Source organism: Ptychodera flava, chromosome 15 (assembly GCF_041260155.1).
Source record: "Ptychodera flava strain L36383 chromosome 15, AS_Pfla_20210202, whole genome shotgun sequence".
Classification (NCBI taxonomy): Eukaryota; Metazoa; Hemichordata; class Enteropneusta; family Ptychoderidae; genus Ptychodera; species Ptychodera flava.
The window spans coordinates 12,788,548-12,808,711 of record NC_091942.1 but is presented as its reverse complement, the minus strand read 5'-3'; the positions used below and the strand labels follow the sequence as shown (position 1 = coordinate 12,808,711).

At 39.9% G+C, this 20,164-nt stretch overlaps 1 protein-coding gene across 5 annotated transcripts in view; it reads left to right on the top strand.

The window, feature by feature from the left end:
* LOC139151241 (voltage-gated inwardly rectifying potassium channel KCNH2-like) overlaps nucleotides 1–20,164 on the top strand; it is a 59,186-nt gene that overhangs the window by 25,727 nt on the left and 13,295 nt on the right. For 4 of the 5 annotated variants that reach the window (XM_070723895.1, XM_070723892.1, XM_070723893.1 and 1 more), the window contains exons 3-9: nucleotides 6,111–6,154; nucleotides 13,824–14,171; nucleotides 14,207–14,320; nucleotides 15,830–16,229; nucleotides 17,437–17,636; nucleotides 18,870–19,122; nucleotides 19,449–19,642. In XM_070723895.1, coding sequence (XP_070579996.1) covers nucleotides 6,131–6,154; nucleotides 13,824–14,171; nucleotides 14,207–14,320; nucleotides 15,830–16,229; nucleotides 17,437–17,636; nucleotides 18,870–19,122; nucleotides 19,449–19,642 — 1,533 coding nt within the window. In that variant the 5' untranslated portion in view covers nucleotides 6,111–6,130. Of the gene's footprint in view, nucleotides 1–5,980; nucleotides 6,155–13,823; nucleotides 14,172–14,206; nucleotides 14,321–15,829; nucleotides 16,230–17,436; nucleotides 17,637–18,869; nucleotides 19,123–19,448; nucleotides 19,643–20,164 lie in introns of those variants that run through there. The other variant, XM_070723894.1, reaches the window with a different exon arrangement.

The following is a 20,164-nucleotide window of genomic DNA, read 5'->3' as shown; positions in this document are numbered from 1 at the left end:
CAAGCAGAATTAAGTCGATTTTCCACTCTGTGGACGCTGACAGGAATTTATTCATCCGAAACATAATGACACCATTAGGAGAAATCCCTGATAGGAAGTTAATTACAGGAGGGGTTCTAGTCAGCACTTTTTCGACATAAATTATCGATGTTTCAGTGATGGAATGTGACATCCTTCAATGATTTTTTTCTGATAATTTCATCGACTAGTGAGCTGTGACATTGATCAAATGTAACGGAGCGAGAGCACGTTCGTTGATCATAAAGAATGATGTACCCTCAGGGACAGCTCGGAGGAAAGTAAACTTTTTCGTCTTCTTAAATTTTCACAGAAGGAAATATAGGTTGGTGTGTGTGTGTGTGTGTGAGAGAGAGAGAGAGAGAGAGAGAGAGAGAGAGAGAGAGAGAGAGAGAGAGAGAGAGAGAGAGAGAGAGAGAGAGAGAGAGAGAGAGAGAGAGAGAGAGGGGAGGAGGCGAAACAAAACGGAGGCCCTGTCTCATTGTCACCATCAGCGGAGGGGTAAAATACTTTATTCCATATATGTATATACGTTGAGGGTCAGGTTTTTTGTCAGCTTTACATCCGTGCTAACTGACTAATAATTGATGAACTGTGCACAACTTTCATTGGAGAACAAAGGACTAAAATCACATGAACAGTCATATCGACAACCACTATTCGAGAACCAGGGATTATTGACTGCAATGCGGCCTCGGAAAGGCGAAACAGTCGACTGGTCCAACTTTTAGGAAATGCAAATTACACATCTTAATTCGTCACCAGCGAACGCGCGCCATAAGTGACCGTGCAAATAAATGCATTGTGTTCAGGAGCGATCCTACATAAAGTTTGTGTTTAAAGCGACATAAGCTGTAACTTGCGGCAAGTTTTTTCAGTATTCTGCTTCTGTGTATATATATCAACTACCTTGTCTAACCCTAATCCGTTTGTCATGCTAAAATTTCGAGTATTCTTTTTGTCAACACAGCTTGTATGTGTGTAGTGATCATTATTTATTGTTTACAAATGAATTCCAGTCCGGACTTGAATACAATTTTCAACAAGAACAATGTAGATTATACTCATATAGGCTGTGTTGATATGCTAAATACTTGGCATTAAATTACAGTTTAGGGATTCAATGCAGAAAGTGTAGGGAAATCACAAAACAAAAGTTCTGAAAAAATAGCCAAAAAACTTATGTAGCTTTAAGGTAGTATGCGCCTCGAAAGTGAAAGACGTAAACTTTTGCTCAAACTTTCCTGGATGAAAGTTTCAATCATTTTCTTACACAATCAACAATAAAATCGGTGGTTACCGTGCAAAGTTTGGAACTAGCGAAACAAATTACCCAGTATTTTAGGATATTTGAAATTCAAAATGGCCGGCATTCCTGTCACGGTGTTTACTCAATAGGGGGGTTAGGGTTTGCGTTTTCGAAAAACTAAGCCAGTTCAAGTTTTTCTTTCTCCAAGAGCTTTAAAATGATTCCTCACAAGTGGTAGATCAGAAAAGAATTGTAGAACTTTGAGAGTCCGGCTAGCTGACCCCTAGGCGCGTTCCACCTTAAGGCAATTTCATGGGCCCTCTGCTTTCTGAGATTAGTCGATGTCACGTGCAATATCAGCGACCTTTATCAGTGCACAGCGATACGCATGAACATGTCACTCCACGAACTTCTAGTCGATGACGTTTGACTTCAATATTCCGTTCGGTTGAATCAACAATAGCATGCGTTTGACCCGAAACGAATGCAACATGACAACCGCATATGCGCACACAGTGATTGACAGCTCCCTCGATTGGTGTTCGTTTCTGACTGGCAGCTGGAAACATACACGATTTTTAGCCGAAATGAACAGTTTACGATATCTGAAGACAAGGATGTTCTAGATTTAATGTCCTAGCTTTGAATAAAAAAAATCATAAGGAACGAGTTAAAAATTGATGAACAAGGGAATTTTGTGGGTTCAGTCTCGACATGTTGAAAAATTGTATTTTTGTTTCATTATGGGTCACGTCCCTTGGTCTCCCGATGTAATTTCTTTCTCCTTAAAAGAGAGATGGGGAATGAAAATGAGTTTTGGCAGAATTAGAATGGCTCCAAAAAGTCACTGTAGCTCCCTACGTCTGTGCCTGACTCTATCATTAAACAGACGAGTTCGTTTTAGCTTTACGCACAAAATTCAACAATCTAAGCTTTCAATCAAGCCGTACTACCTGCGTGTGTTGCTCGAGATGAAATAGCAATATTCGGTCATGGGTCGTCAGTTTACATTTAAAAATGGCGAGGTTGGTCTATTTATACCCATTCCTAACATTTCCGCCGGAAAATTTGAAAACATGCGAATAGTGTTAACTCTCATTTATTCGCGCAAGAGAGTCTATTAGATCGGAGAACAGCGTCCGTCGATACTAGACTCTTCAATATATCTAATAGACCGCGTTTAACGTAGCCCGAATCGCAAGTAGTAAAATGGAAATTTTTATTATAATCGCGCAAGTATATATATAAATTCCCTTTTTTTTACAATCCAAATTGAAAGGCTTCATTTTCGCAAGAGGTTTGGCTCACTCTCAACAGCAGAGTTGAATGGCAAAAAATGGTAACCATAATTGAGCTCCGCAAGCGATTCACACACACGCATGCGTAGTCAGTTTTTCAACACCGTGCGTGAATTCTCTCTGTTGGTGCACCCCTGCCTGTAGTTTGCGCAGGTTTTTTTTCGGCGCCATTGAAATGGATATCCCATTTCAATGATAGAATATACGGCGAGTAGTTTCAATAGAACATTTTAACTCGATTAGGCTAACTGTTAACTCAATTACCGTTAGTTACCAAAATTCTAATCAAATTTCTGTTTATTGGAAGAAGAAGGGCTATTTAGCCGAACGAAATAAACCAGCGAAACGTTGTGGAAACTTAGACATGGGCACGCGAGGACGAAGCCATTTTACGGTTCTGTTGAAATAATTCGTTTTACGTGTTAATGCTGTCGATTCTGCTAAGAACCAATATCACTTCTGTAAACAGCAGCGTGCGGTCCACTTTATTACAATGTTCAATACCGCATCGATTTAACTTGTGAAAACAGTCACCTGCTTTTAATATCAATCGTATTAAAATAAAGAAAATAGTGATGCAGATAGAGCAGCTGTTACTGTTTTATTCGATTAGAAACTAGCAAATATAGACTAGCCCGCAGGAATGGTTTTTGTTTGACTAAATGTTTGGGGGGGGAGTGGTTCCCCATCTATTAAATTTATGCAAAGCGTCCGTCGAATCTACAAGCAGAACAGTTTTGAACCGCCTACCAATGGCTGTATTCGGTATGTATGTTTGGCGCTAGGAATATTGTTATTTTTTAAAGCGTCGACGTCGACTCCACAGCGATAGATTTCCAGATTTCATCTCGAAATGGAGAAATTGAGTTGAGGAGTCCAGGGTTTCTCCGCCACCGAATTGGCTCGACCCTCGGCGCGGTTGAAATTCGAACCCTTTTTCGATCAATTCTGCAATTAATTGTAGACGCCGATCAGAACGCTTAACAGGGATGCCGACAAAAAGGTGCAACGCGCTTCATTTTTCACAGAAACCTGTACCGCAAAGTATACTGTATTGATTATCTCAGAACCTCTTATCGATGCAATGGACGAGTGAAGTGAATTGAAGGGCTGGGGTAGGTAGCTGAACAGCTCATGTTTCATGTTTTATACATAAAAAATGTTCTCACTTCACATAAAACATCACAATCCCCAAAACACAAAGCGGTTTCACGGTGTTGTTCAGTGTAACGCGTTCGCATTGACACCATTCCTCCGCGGGCGTTTTATGCTTTCCGCGTCCAGAATGAAATTCAAAAACGAACTTTAGTCATTTAAAATTTACGGGGACACTATACCGCTCTCTACAAATTCATGCGGTTTTTTTCAGTTTTCGATGAGGCACGTGATGCCCAGGCTATCTTAGAATACGACAAAGCGAAGAAACAAAAACGAACAAAACTAAAAAAGCAAAACTTTCAAACCAGGCGCACAATGTAACAATAATTCTGCGTTTTTCCTCCATTTTCGTGCACACATCCCACCTATATAACTATTTTTCTATAAAGGGGCAGGTTTTTTATCAGCTTCATCTCTGAGCAAATTGACTGTGTACAAATTTCAAAGAAGAACAAAGGGACTAAAATCACATAAACAGTCAATGTCAACAACCACTACTGCGAGAACCAGGGATTGAAGACTGCCCCTTTAAAGATTCTCTTCGATGAATATCATCTCGCGCAATGATTCGGTTTGACCTTTCTCTTGAAAACCTTGTTTTTTTTAAGACAAAAGGCATTTATTTTTCCTAGAGGTTCATCACTTTTGACATTTACACGATATAAATTAGTGTGCATGAGTCTTCTGTCCTTTACGTTCCACATATCTCCTCTTTGAGTTATTTGCTTAGCATTTAGCTCACCCCGAGACTCGTCAGCGTGACCTTGTCCCGTGAGAAATTAATCAATTATGCAATATTCATGCCCAATTAGAAGAACCTTAAATTTGCATATAGATGCAACATCAATAAGTCGTTGCTTCGGGCGATTTAATATTTTTCGTGATAGGCACAGGTATAATGTCAAGCAAATGAACTACAAAATGATAATAGGTATCAACAATTTAAAGAGAAATGGTATGTGTATTTTATATGTACAAAACTATGTATGTATGTATGTATGTATGTATGTATGTATGTATGTATGTATGTATGTATGTATGTATGTATGTATGTATGTATGTATGTATGTATGTATGTATGTATGTATGTATGTATGTATGTATGTATGTATGTATGTATGTATGTATGTATGTATGTATGTATGTATGTATGTATGTATGTATGTATGTATGTATGTATGTATGTATGTATGTATGTATGTATGTATGTATGTATGTATGTATGTATGTCCAACATATGGGTTGGGTGGATGCATGAATCGATATGCGGACGGATTGGAGGATGAACTGATGGATGTATAAATTGGCGAATGGATCGCTGGTAGACACATGGATGGAATGTTAGCAGGCGCATGGATGGATGGATGGATGGATTGTGAAACTTTGAAATACCACTTGTAGGATTACATTCTGAAGCACAGAGACAAGAAGCCAAAACTCAAAACCTTTGATGTAAATCGACGTCACTGTCCGTTTATCGCCCAACGTCACAAGGCTTTCAATATTTGAAAGCCACAAGTTTAACGACCTCTTTGAATGTTACCATGACTACAACGATGTCAGTTAACGCCACTCAGTGACAAATATTCCAAGCCGAATTCATTCAATTTGTGATTTAGCAAACGCTTTCATTAGCTCAGTTGTTTGTACACTTGACATTGCCCTCCTCATCACAGATAAACAACTCATCAGGTACATCTATCAATCATGCGAGGTTTGAAAGTGGTGCAAATACAAATGGGCCAGAAAATCAGTCACCGGCTTTTGTTTCGTTGTGGAAAAGTTACGATGAAACTGATTAATGGTGACTTTGTTTTTTCCTCAAATGTTGAATTTCATGCCAACGTTAAACAATCTTTTGTTTCACGTCAATGAAATCGATTAGGTAATTTGTACCCGGCGATGACGAAGAGAACACACAAATAAATATCGAAATCGATTTCCAAATGATTTTGAAATGAATTTATACGCCACTGAGAGCTGTGTAACATATCAGGTGTATTCTGAAAAAGACAGCTAGACCCCCTTCTGCCCATTCTCCTGTTATCAATTATTCAAAATAATTCTTGAAGAAACGGGTTCTTGAGTAGCAATAATTAGGTCGAGTAGCTCGAAACATTTAAGCGGTGAAAATTCCAGTGGTTTTCGGTTTACACTGATGACACGTCAATAGTAGGGAAAGAGAGCTCGACCACTGCGCATGCTCAGTGCGCGATCGCGAGCCAACACAGAAGATAAAAATCTAGCAATGCGAGCATGTGCCGGTATTCGTTGACATGGCGAATGGACGTGGTGCTGGAAAGAGCCTGGAAATAACACATAACTCCGATAAAAGTGACACTCCCTGCAGCGCTGATCTGACCTTTTCGTTTACTTATTCATTGCAGACTACCGTCAATAATTGAGAATGACGATCTCTGAAATCAAGGAGGTGAGTAAATGTCCCTTTCCTGCCTGTCTTGTTTTAAGTATTGATAAAGGTCCGTGTATCCCGGTTTAACAAAGGCAGCGTGGGACGACAATTATTGTGAGCGATGAAAACATGAAAATGTCAACATTCCACGGTGTTCGCTGCCGTCTCTGCCCATGTAGCCGTTTATCACCGTTGCACAGCACACAACCAGCGATGACATTGCTCCTACTTCTAAGATGTCGCCATGGAAATGAGCACTATCGCATGGAACGATTTCGTACGCGAAGAAGGCGGCATTGGAGTGTGCATTTTTGCTCGCTGTACAAAATGATCCGGGCTTTGGCCGAGGCTTTTGGTGTGTTGTGTTTAATGATAAAAAGACGACGAGATATATCGTTGGTGGGACTTGATTTCCATCAACGCTAAGCACAAATCGAGTAGAACTCTGTATACACTGACGGATTACATGACCTTTGATCCAAAACTTAACCCGTAACTGTCACTGGAAGAATCTCTCTGTCGCCAGACATTTCTCTTTACACAGTACCGAGTATCCGAAAATTTCTCACTGAAAAAAATCAGATGTACAACATACTGCATTAAAAGATAACATCCGTGCAAGAAGTGGCATAATGTAAAGGTGATGTTTGTCGACATTGAGCGAGTAAGTTCCGTCGCGAATTAAATCAAGCGTAAAAAATTAATGTAACCTCAGCTTTCCTGTTATGATTTTAATGAGGGTGTACGGCAATGGCTTTAACCAGCGGAATGCTTATCACGGCGTTGAATTCGTTCAGCCTTGTCACCAAGGTACGAACGAAATGAAGCTTGGCAGATTTCAAGTGTTTTACTGTTTTTGAGTGGTACTAGTATATTCGTGTATGGTGGAATCGGTGATTACTGAAAACGCTGTTAAGAGATATAGTCTTGATTGGATTACGGTGAAGTTTTCAAGAAACCCCTTGGAGAGTCTGCGAGTCGGAAAGTTTCGCTCGTAATTGCGCCATTCTCACCAGGTTACGCTGATTGCACGAAAGTGGACTGTTTAGAATCATTTGTCATTATCCAAAACTGTGAATTGCTAGAATTTGCCCATTTACTGTGAGGGAAAAAACTTCAATAACGGTGGATGAAAGTACGACCAATTAGCGAACAATGTCCTCAGCAAAAGTATTGACCTCGCGTCGTAACTACATTAGACTTAAACTCGGGTTCATCCACGGAGTAGGGCTCCTCCTCGCTACGTCAATCACGAACCGTTCTTTCTGTGAGCATTTCTAGTTTTTTAAATACATCTCTGAACTGCTTGGCCCGCCGCGACTGTTCCCGTGCCGAGATTCGTCTCATTTTGCCCGTAATCAAGGACAGACAGGCTGTGGTGCCGTTTCTTTTAATATAGTTAGATTTTTCGCATTCCATCCTGAGCCGGACTTATATTGGGTGTTTCTATTTTAAACGTAATGATAGTTGGACGCTGAACGTATAAATTGAAATGGTGTGAGTGGTGGCATGTAGCAACGCGGCAATGGCATTTTAAAATGCGTCCGCTTTCACCAAGCACGATTCTTGTTCCGTGACAGAAATTTTCCCCACAGCAAGATAGACACGAAACGCGACAGTGATTTCAGTGGCATTATTTGTACAGACTGCGACTTTAATTGTTTCGAAGGTCGTGTTCAACATCAGAAACATTAGAATTGCGTGTTAAAATTATGAATGAAGGCAACGTTAATACGCGAGATCACGTGATTTGTGTCATGGCGGGTCGCTGTCGTAAAACAATAGAAGCATTCGCGCATCATTAGGATAATCGCAAATTGATGAGAATTCTAGTATTAAATTACTTTGTGATGAATATTCTATTTTTGTGGCCCCAGTGGGAGTAATACGCTCTCTTGCTGAACAATGTTTGGCCAATTTCCATGAGTGACATCATTTTGCGATTGGACGTAATGATCGTGACCCTTGACTTTAGACAGCCTGCAGACACAGTCAGATTCTTTAAGATATAGACAAACGAACGGAGTCAGAAATATCCGCAGAGGGAAGAAGGCATAAAGATTGCCAGAGTAAGCATATGAGAGACAATCACGTCCCTCCTTCATGAAATCAAAATAGTCTCGGTTTATTCATCCCTGGCCAACTGCGGGGATTTCTTCTTTTCTTCTTGGCTGAGGGAATTAATATTGTCAGAAATACAAATCGTACAAAAGAGACAGGCAATCTTGCGACACGATCGAAACTGAATTGATCTTGAAACGGTGCCCAGGGTACGAATATCACTCCACTTGTCACAAATTGATATTAGCGATGCAATGTGAAGGGACCTGAAGAACGATTAAGAGTATAGAATCGATACCTCAATCGTGCATGTGTCTTGAAAGCCGGCGCCGCCCTTCAACAGTGAAGCGTGTCCACTCTCCTCGCTGTGTAATGACAAAGACTCAAGTTCTCAATATTGACCAGGATCATTCAGGCAAGGGCCGTACGTCATTATGCGATCAAACTAGGCCACCTTACAGTTCAATGTATTCCTGAGGGTATGTTCCTAATTTTTTTTTCTCGTGGAAGATATTGAAAGAATCAGCTTATTACCATAAAAGATGATTAGGCCATATTTTCTACAGGGACGCAAACACAAATTCAATTATCCGTTATTTCGTATTTGGGAAGCCAGATTATGAAGAGATATTTCACGAAAAAATACGCGATTTTTTTCCCGTCTTTTCATTGAGAACCCAAGAGAGCCCCGAAGAGGTATTTTATCGGAGCCCGCGCATACAACACGAGTACGTCTTTGAAAGTTTGTTTCCAAGATTTCTTGTGTTTTTTTTAAGATAAAATAATGAGTATATTTCAAAATAGATCAGATCGTTGAAGTATCGATGTATAAACTAATATTTAATCACTCTGGCACTACAATGTCCTGTAGAAAGAAAGAAATCAATATTAATTTAACTTAATTACTCCATGTTGTCTAGAGTCCACAGACAGCGATGACGTCATACGGATCTTGAGACACTTGCTCGGACGACAGAAAGTCACGTGACAGCTGATGAATTAAAGAAATTGCCTGTGCCTCTCTGGATATAATCACGGGACGTAATGCGTCCATAACATTAATTTCATAGAGCAAATTGCGATTGCTTAAGATTATCACTCAATTTAGTGTCGCGTTGGGGAACATTCGCAGCTGCTGACAAATTCGGGCAACTTTTGTCTCTTTTGCGCGTGCGCCTATTATCGCAGAAAGCAGTCAGAGCCCTTAATGATGTAGTTCATGGATTCAATCACAATATTATTGAAAAAAAGTGTTACTTTCGGTATTCCTATTCGCGAAGAACAGAAAGTCTTGTAAAGCGTGTGGACAAATATTTACTTTGCCATTTTGATTATCGAACTATGACGTCATCGCGAACAAGCCCAGACTGCCAAGTTTCCAATAACTAGCCTTGTAATTATCGTCAAGATAATACCCGCCTCGTTGATTGTGACTTAAGCCGGAAATGTAACTTGGCAAATTACAGAAGCTGTTGCTTATCCGCAAAAATTTGATTTAGTCATCTAGGAGGTGGCGCGTTTTTATCGGACGGCCGAAAGCTATACGTCAGTATGAGCAATATGCCCCGGCTTCATGCTAAAGATATTTCCACTCGCCACAAGTGGTTACAAACGGAATATTTAGCATGCTTCTCAACTCGCAGGGGTTGGTTTACAGTAATATTTGCTTTTAATGCGGATGTAGACTCGCTGCTTAATCAAGCACGATGTGTTGTTTGCAATAAATTAAAGTATCCCATTTGCCGAGCTAAATTGTTTTCTGGGATTACTGTGAGCTTCCCAGGGAAGTGACCTTTGACCGCCTCGGGGGTTTGAAAATCCCACTCGATTAGTAAAACTCGATCTCCATTTTCAGGCCCTTATTTGAAGGAGCTGTTCTGAATCTCAATGGGGGAAACATAAGGAATATATTTGCAATCTCTCTACGTCTGAACCCAGGGGACGACGCCACACAGCGGTTTGGCTTGAACCCAGGAAAGACAGTCGACTTTGTGCAAATTGATTGAAGGGTTTTCAGCAAATTGTAACTTAAGCTTTGTTCCGTAGTCTTAAATAAAAAAGATAGGAACGAAACAATAATTAATATCCGAGTTGTGCGTGCACTTTGATCAGAGCGAGGGAATCACTCAACCTCGAATCGGTTGCAAAATAGATCCGTGACCCAAAAACTTCACCTAAAGTACCCAGCTGATTCGATCAACACGGCTGTTCTAATCAGTGTCAACAATGGAAGTATTTTCAATTTATACGTTAATTTCTGTATTGCGGCGTTTAAATCTCTCAGCCTTGTACAGAATGCATCACTCACTCTGCTTGAAACCTCGTTATGTCTTTCCGAAAATAAACTTTCAAAATTCACGCGGATATCGATTCACTAGCTACCTGTTTGTTTTGCAAATACATTTCAACGCTACTGCGCTACACACCCACACTGCTTGGTACTTCCAAAGCCTTCACGCCGAGACAACGTAAATTCACGCCGCTGTCTCCACGTGTCGGCTTTGCTCATCGGAAACCCAATCCGGCAGATTGTGTTCCCATTCCCAATACCTTGCGGACAAACAAGAAGTTGATAATTTTAGTGGCGCTCGAGATGGGTGCCTGTAATATCCGCTATTGCATCTGACGCTTTAGAAATATTGCGAAATATTAATTTATAAAATCTCCGAACCCTTTGAAGAGCTCTCATTCCGAGAAATATGAATGAGTGCCCTGGCTTTCTGGGGCGTCTTGATGGGCACTTGGATGATCCGAGAATATGTATTTTTCAGACTTTGAGAAGCTGTATATTTTCAAGTCATAGCAATAGAAGATACGCAACACTTACAATAATAGGACCATATCGCCATCAATAATTTTGCTCTGAAAGTATAAAGAAAATTTCAGAATATATTTGTTACAATGTCTACAAATGATGTATCTGAGAAATACACTAAGATCACCGTCGACATCTTTGTTCAGTTTATCTATTATTCATGACACACACACACACACACACACACACACACACACACACATATATATATTTACTATTATAATATGATAAAATGATATAATTACTTCCTTCTTGAATATGTATATATGTATATATATATATATATATATATATATATATATATGTGTGTGTGTGTGTGTGTGTGTGTATGTATGTATGTATGTATGTATGTATGTATGTATGTATGTATGTATGTATGTATGTATGTATGTATGTATGTATGCATGCTTGCATGCATGCATGCATGCATGCATGCATGTATGTATGTATGTATGTATGTATGTATGTATGTATGTATGTATGTATGTATGTATGTATGTATGTATGTATGTATGTATGTATGTATGTATGTATGTATGTATGTATGTATGTATGTGAATCTCCTCCGAATATGTTTTGTTACTCCTTAGGTATTTTGTTACTCCTTAGGTACCTAACTTAGTACACAAGTCTGGTTACTATTAACAGGCGCATCATTTCACCATGTTAGCTTCGTCGTATGCAGTAAGGCCTCTTTCTTGTTTTCGCATTCGTAGACTTGCACAGGACACTATGGATATCGTGTTTAAGAGAAACTCAAATCTGGCCATTTAGAATTCTTTTGCAAAAAACTCGCATTAGTCGCATGTGAACTTGAAGCATGCTTTGGCATAAATGTTTCCCAAAAAGTATACAATTGGCTGACCGACTGGGATTTCTGGTACTTGTTCACGCACAGCTATTCAATGGTATTTGAAAGAAAACATGATTGTTAAAACAAGATATGTAAATTTGCATGTACCATGAGCCCCGCACTCAATATACATAATTTTATTAGCGTGCAGTTGATACGCGTGTCTCCTATAACAGTCCTTGTACGCACATTTGCTTGCAGCAAATAACGTGCGCACGTTTCTCAAAGCGTGCTATAGACGATCCTCTCGCTGCAACTATCATATACATTCAATCAGTGTAACGTCTGTGTGTATTTGATAGACTATCCGAAATGTTCAGGGTTAAAACTAGGCTACTAAATTTTATGACTCAATTTCTTTGTGTATTTGTTGAAGTTAATCATTAATTGCACCGTCTTGCACTGTCATTGTTTTCTATTTCAAGCATGCATGCCTCGTCGCCACTTTCTCCACAACTGGATTTCAGATCGATTCGTTCATTTAACATTTGTTTGTTCATCTCTTGTTTTTATATCTCATAAATACTCGAAGTTGCTTAAATGCTCAAAGTTGCAACCGTTTCATTCGCGTAGCCGACCAACTTTTACTTCACTGGTTGCGCTCAACTCATTTCGGTTTAGTGGCATTTAGCGAGTAGTCGAAATTTTCACCCCTTGCCGAAGATGCTCCTTTACGAATTGAAATGAATTTCACGGCGTGTACTTGAGCGTTCATGGCCGTCAAAATTAAATGTACAATAAACTGGGAAGAGACACCTTGACGTTATAGATAATAACGCAAATCACTTCAAATACAAAGTAATGAAATCTGTTGCTTAAGTTTCATGCATCCTGCAATCTTCAGACAGAAGATTCTGAAGATTTCGGGACGCATGAAACGTAAGTAACAGATTTTTTTACTTTGTACTTGAAGTAACTTGTGTTTTTATATATATATATATATATATATATATATATATATATATATATATATATATATATATACATATATCTTGTATATTATCAGTGCTCGATGCAGGATATATTACAATAAAGATGAAAACACATCAAGTATGTTTGGTACCTATTACTCGAGTTACACGAACTAATTACACAAACTAAGTCAACCCTCCTGTCGGTGTTTAAAACCTTCTGTTCTGCCGACAAAAATTCACAGTTCGATCTTATTGTCCAGAAATACCCTGTCTGTAATATCTCTGTTATACTGCCGGCGAGGTTATGAACACAAGTGCTAAATTCGTAACGACACGTGCAAGATAGACATCATTAATGTTCCGATGGTGGTATGCAGGCACGGATGTATATCGACGGCGTTTAATCTTCCAGTAGATAAAGTAACGGCAAGAAATACACGCCGAGATGAAGTTACGCCGTAAAAATGCTTATGACGAAGGGTATATTAAAAGGCGCCTTTTAAGAGAGACCACGGGTCACATTTCACAAAGTAATAACACCTCTGAGGATCTCTGCATCCAGGGTTTCACTTTATTAGCTATATAAAGTCGTACATTTTTCATAGTATTCGCCTGACACAGATTTGCAAAGCGAGCGAAGGATGTCTGTATATGTATGTATGTATGTATGTATGTATGTATGTATGTATGTATGTATGTATGTATGTATGTATGTATGTATGTATGTATGTATGTATGTATGTATGTGATGTATCTATGTATGTATGTATATATGTATGTATCTATTTATCTATCTATGTATGTATTATTTATGTATCTATGTATCTATGTATGTATCTATGTATGTATCGATGTATCTATCTATGTATGTATCTATGTATCTATGTATCTATGTATACAATTTCTTCAGAGTTACGTACGGTAATGATTCCTTTTCAATGTTTTTTGCCAATCATAATATTCATTTCGATATACACATCTCAGTTTTACAGAATGATAATCTTTTAAATAATACTTGTTTTATCTGTGTCTCTTAATCCTCAGCCATCAGTTATCGCTGACATTGTTGGCGTACCGGAATACAAACCACCGCGGCCTAGGATACATAAATTGACAATCCTGCACTATTCGCCCTTCAAAGCCGTGTGGGATTGGATCGTGCTTCTGCTGGTGATCTACACGGCGATATTCACGCCGTACGCCGCGGCCTTCCTGATCCAGAACGACCAAGTGCAGGCCATCTTGAACAAGGACCCGGAGACCCGCGGAGGAGGGGGCGTCTCGAATCGCTATGGCGACCCGCTTGTCATCATCGACCTCATCGTGGACTGCATGTTCATTGTCGATATCTTCATCAACTTCAGGACGACTTACGTCAATAAACACCACGAGGTTATCTCACATCCGAAGAAGATAAACACCACGAGGTTATCTCACATCCGAAGAAGATAGCCACTCATTACCTGAAAGGCTGGTTTGCCATCGACGCCCTGGCAGCCATACCGTTCGATTTGCTGCTGTTTGGATCATCGACAGAGGGAGTAAGTTCATTTACAACTCAGAACGATAATTACAGCTGTAGTTTTTGTGAATATCTTCATATTTTTATTCCGCAAAACATGTACATTTTTGTCTACTCCTTAGATTATATTGTAATACAAAGTACTGATATTCCCAACACATCACATTGCTGACAAGTGAATTCTAGTCCGGGCTAAATTCAATTGTCAACAATGACGTCACGTACATGCAAACTGTGTTGACAAGTTGAACACAAGGAATTTCGACATGATTTAGGAAATAGAAAAACAGACATCAGAATTTTACAAACGGAATAAAAATAACGGAAAAACATCAACAGTTACAGCTAGAGAGTGTGTTCATCAGCGCTGCGTCTCTTTCCGTGTAGGTTGGTTTTTAGCAATTAAAAGAGGTTCGATAACAGCGATCGATCGTAGAGCTCAAGAACAGCGCACGGCTTTAGATTATCGGTGCATACAGTGTACTTACTACGAATAACAAAATGTAGATTGAAAAGTGCCTTTTGTTGCGCTGGTTCTGTAGATCTTGCGGAATGGAGTATATTGATTCATTCGAAATCGTTTCAATCTAATGATATGTCACGTTCGCAAGTCGGGGGACGTGGTTATCTACTACTTGGGCAATCTAATCCTATCTATCGATCGATAGACCAAATTGTAATCAATCCAATCACCTATTCATCGATTTATACATTCATCAATCCAGCCAGCAAGCTAGCCAATCATCCGTTCTTCCACCAACTCATCCATCCATCCATCCAAGCCACTCATCCACTAGCTTCACCCACAGAACCCTGCCCCTCATCCTTCCGAACAATGTTTTGTCTTTCCACATATGCCTACTTCCTTACGTATACTAAAAGACCCTTTCCCGTTTTATCTTTCCACGTAGGCCTATAGCTACTCCCTTACGTCTATCAATAGACAAATCCTTGACAGTTTACATACAAATACAAACTGTCTTGTATCAGTATAACTTCAGTCGATCTCCCACCATTGCCAAGGTATATCTTAAAATCATCCTCCAGTGCAAAGCCTATTTGTAACCAAACATCATAAGTTTGCGTAGAAAATTTTTTGTAAGTTGATTTGTATGTTTTTCTTTAAGGTAGAATGCGCCTCTGGGGACGGATATTCTGATTCTCAAACTTTTACAATTCTTTTCTGATCTACCACTTTTAGGAGTTCATTTTGAAGCTCTTTGAGTAAGAAAAACTTTCACCGTCTGACTTTTTTGAAAATCGAAAATTTTATTTTTCCCCATAGAGTTAACACAGGCCATTTTAAATTTCAAACATTGGTAAATCTTGGGCAATTCGTTTCTCTGGGGCCAAAATTTGTACGATGACCCTGAGCTTTATTCTTGATTTTGAAAGAGAATGGTTGAAAGATTCTTTAAGGAAAGTTTGAGAAAAAGTTTAAGTCTTTCACTTTCGAGGCGCATACTAGTGTTCTGTGTTCTTAAAACACTGTGTAATGTTATGGTCATTTTGTCATTCTGATCTGCAGGCAACAACCACGATGGGATTACTGAAAACAGCCCGCCTGCTTCGATTGCTCCGCGTCATCCGAAAACTCGGCAACTATTCCCAGTATGCCCCTGCCGTGCTGATGTTACTCATGTGCACATTCACGCTGATCTCTCACTGGCTGGCCTGTGTGTGGCACGCCATCGGTAGCATGGAACGAGCCACGCTGCACGACCCGGATATCGGATGGCTGGGAAAGCTGGCGGACAGCACCGCGGAGTTTTATAAAAACGGCTCGACCAGCGGCCCTTCAATCACGAATAAATACGTCTCGTCCCTGTATTTTGTCCTTACGACGCTAACCACCGTTGGATTCGGAAACATCGCGCCGACGACGGACGCGGAGAAACTCTTCTCAATTTTAACAATGCTTGTAGGTTGTAAGTATATTCCTATTTATATACTGCCGTACGAAAAAAAGTTTACGAGGGAAAAGCTCAAATTCTGTCTCTTTAAATGTTCACAGTTTCTGATGAAAAAGGTAGGATAATGTATCCTCTCTGAAATACCCCGGTTTACAATTTTCCCGCCCTGCGGCTCTATATTATCATTTGATGCAGTCCCTTTTTAACTCAAGCATGATGCTTATACTCAAGACTCCGGTTTGCCTCGAGTGATTGGATTCACCGTGTTCACACCTATAGGGCCTGTATCTTCGTGGTGTGAAATAAAGATCGTCCTTCCATGAAAAAATGTGTTACGCCGCCAGGTATACCGAGATAATATTGAAACGCGTGCATATGATGAAGTTGGTGAAATGCGAGTTCTCATCTTATTCGTTGTTATTCAAAAGAGTCTAAAAGACAGTGGAAAACAAAGGAAACTACTTTGCTTCACAATTTTAATAAAATACGTTTCATCGCCTATCCTAAGGCTTACAATAATACATTCGCCATTCCTGCAACTCTACAAATGCTGCGCGACTTGGAATGTCTTTCCTCGTGCTGCCACCAATGGCATGGAATCCTTTTACGACAGGGTCTGAGTGGTATTTGCAAGGCAAACCATCTGAGATATTGAATGTTAGGCTGTTAAAGGTATACTCTCACCTGTTCCAATTTTGCCACAGTTACCATGGAAAAGGAAAATCTAACCAATCACACATTTTAAGCGGGAGGCCGCTTTTTAAAAACAGCGCCCTCACATGGGCATGTTGAATACCAAGGAACGCCCCTTTGACCATATATGGGCATATTTAGATTACAGGTGACTGTATACCTTTAACATCGAACAATGTTTACTCTATCATGAGGCTATGGAGAGTAATCAAGTCAACAATGCAGGCCCTTATTTTGATGTTCGTTGCTTCATTTGATTGGCCAAGCTCACATTTTATTTTGCATAAATTATAATTTTTTAATTCACATTTTGAATATTCGTGAACACCTTTGCATGGCAATAAGGGATATCTTTTTTGAATTCCGATATGGCGAGACTGAGAGAGTTGTTTGTTGATTCATTGCACAACAAAACAAGCACACCTCACTAGACGTAAACAAAGTAAGACACAAAAGTTCTGCCATTTGACGTTACTACAAAAGATCGACGGCTAATCAACGTTTTTTACCATTTCTCCGGCAACTGCAGCATTGATGTACGCGTCCATCTTTGGCAACGTGACAGCCATCATCGAGAGGCTGTACCGTGGCATGGCTCGCTACCAGGAAGAGGTGGGATTGGTTAAAGAGTTCATCAGATTTCACCAGATACCGAGCCCTCTGAGACAGAGACTGAAGGAATACTTCGAGCATGCATGGTCGTACACTAATGGAATGGACATGACAGAGGTAAATAGTTTTGTCTCAATCTGATCAATTTGAGTAAACATCACTATTAGATTTAGCCAATTTGGGACCGATACTACGTGTAGTCCCACTAGACATGCACCATAGCTAATTCGTAACAGTAGTAACAAACTGGATTTTGAAGGGGCTCGGCTGGTGACATTTTGCGCCTGATTAAATATATTTCATTTTCACAAACTTGTTCATTCTATGAGCAGAACAAGAAAAAATTAAGCAGGATCTTGGCATTGACTGAAAAATTCACTAGTAAACAGGAAAAAGGCCAATATTGGCCTTCAATACCCTATTTTCGCGTCGTTTATGTCGACAACAACTTCCGTCATCACTAGGAAATCAGGTGAAGACGCAGCCAGGCAGACTTGTCGCACATTTTAACACCGCTGTTTAAGTGTCGAGAGTGAAACCCCATTAAGCCTTTCCTGACAGCCGTAGTACATGCAATTACCCATGCTTAGGTATGATTGCTTCGTGACATATATGCTGTTGGTGCGTTCTAACCGTATGAGGGCTAAGTTCATACCGTAGAAAAGTTTCTATATCTCGCTAACAATATGGCAGCGGTCAAACATAGATGGCGTCACTATTCTCGACCGTGGAGTGACGTCAGTAGGTGAAACGCATACGAGCGAGGTGACACAGAAATTGTGTAGAAAAAGCAGAACTAAAAGTTATGTCATATAAGTATACTGAAACTTTGAATATTGTTTTGGTGGTTGAAAAATCCGAACCCCTTCACGGTGCTGTGACGTAAAAATGACGCAAAAATCCGCAAGTACCCGGATGACCCTCGGTCGAGAATACCTTTAAAGGTAGATTGCGCCTCGGGGACGGAGTTCGGACACTCAAAATTTTATAATATGCTTTTGACCTACCACTTGTAGGGGCTAATTTTGAAGTTTATGAAGTAATTAAAGGCTTTCACAGGCTTATTTTTGTAAAAATCGGGAATTTCGTTTTGGCACTGGGATGGCAGACATTTTGATTTTTCAAATATTTGGTAATTTGTGTCTCTAGTACCAAATTGGACAATGACTCCCGATTTTTATTATTGATTTTGAAAGAGAATGGTTGAAAGTTCGCTTGATGAAAGCTTGAGCGAAAGTTTCAGCCTTTCACTTCCGAGGCGCTAACTACCTTAAATTATCGTACAGTGATATATCGACAATTCTGCATTGTTTATGTTCCTTTTCGTCTTATATTTTTCCTGGACAACAGCTGATGAAAGACTTGCCTGAATTTCTCCAAGCGGAGATATGCCTTCACTTAAACCGTAACTTGCTGAACAGTTGCAAGGCCTTCAAAGGAGCCAGCCAGGGCTGCTTGAAAGCCCTATCTATGCAATTCCGTACAACACACGCCGGTCCTGGCGATACTCTGATACACAGAGGGGATGGACTCACGGCGCTCTACTTTGTCTCCCGGGGTTCCATCGAAATTCTGCGCGATGATGTGGTCATGGCCATACTAGGTAATTTTTTTTAAAATACGCAAAAGTTGGAATATTCAATTGAAGAAAAACAAACTCTGTATTATATAATTTGCATTTTGCATCAACACAGCCTGTAATGAGTTATGTCATGTTTATGTTGACACTGTAGTATTCCGGGTAGTATTCCTTTGTCAACAATTATATTATACATTGTACATAATGCGTTATGGTGACAACGCAAACATCTTTGCATTTCACAGTGCTTCGCAAGTATTAGAAAATGTAACTCATTCATGGTACGACAATTATGAAAACAGCACATGCTAAAACTGTTATCCCTTTAACCCCCCTCCCCCTCTCTGCAGGTAAAAGTGATGTGTTTGGTGAAAACGTATGCATCCACGACACGGCCGGCCGTTCCAACTCGACCGTCAGAGCATTAACCTATTGCGATTTACACAAGATCCTGCGGGAGGACCTGCTGGAGGTATTTACCCTGTACCCAGAGTTTAAACAGCAATTTGGATCCAGGCTGCAAATTACCTTCGACCTGAGGGATGTGAGTAGCATTCAATTAAAGTATAGTTATTGCGTTTGCTCAGATATACGAAAATCAAATTTCTGTGAAGCATTTTCTTTTCAGAAAGTTGATATGGAAGCGCGGCCTCATTTAGGGTCTGGAAATGTTCCCTGAAATGCTTTTCTCTCGAAAATTTATCTGCTTCTCTTTAATTACATTTCCTCGCCGATAGCATAGCTTAGGTAAAGTTTACTAAAGCTGCTATTAGGAACCTGAACGCCATTAAAAATATCCCATTCGACACGTGGCATTTGAGACTAAAATGCTGCGGAATACTAAGTGGGCGTAGGTCATAGTATGCAGGTAACCATGGTTACATCGAACTTCCATTTTCCATTTTGCGTAACCATAGCTACATTTCTGTGAAATATGTGCCGTGTTTTGAAATCCATGCCACTGCCGGGTCGAAACTAAATCAATCGGCGAATTACCCGAAAGTCTAGCATCATCTCTGCGGCTCAGAGAGTCGCGTAGACTAAAGGAAATCGACAACTTTATAGA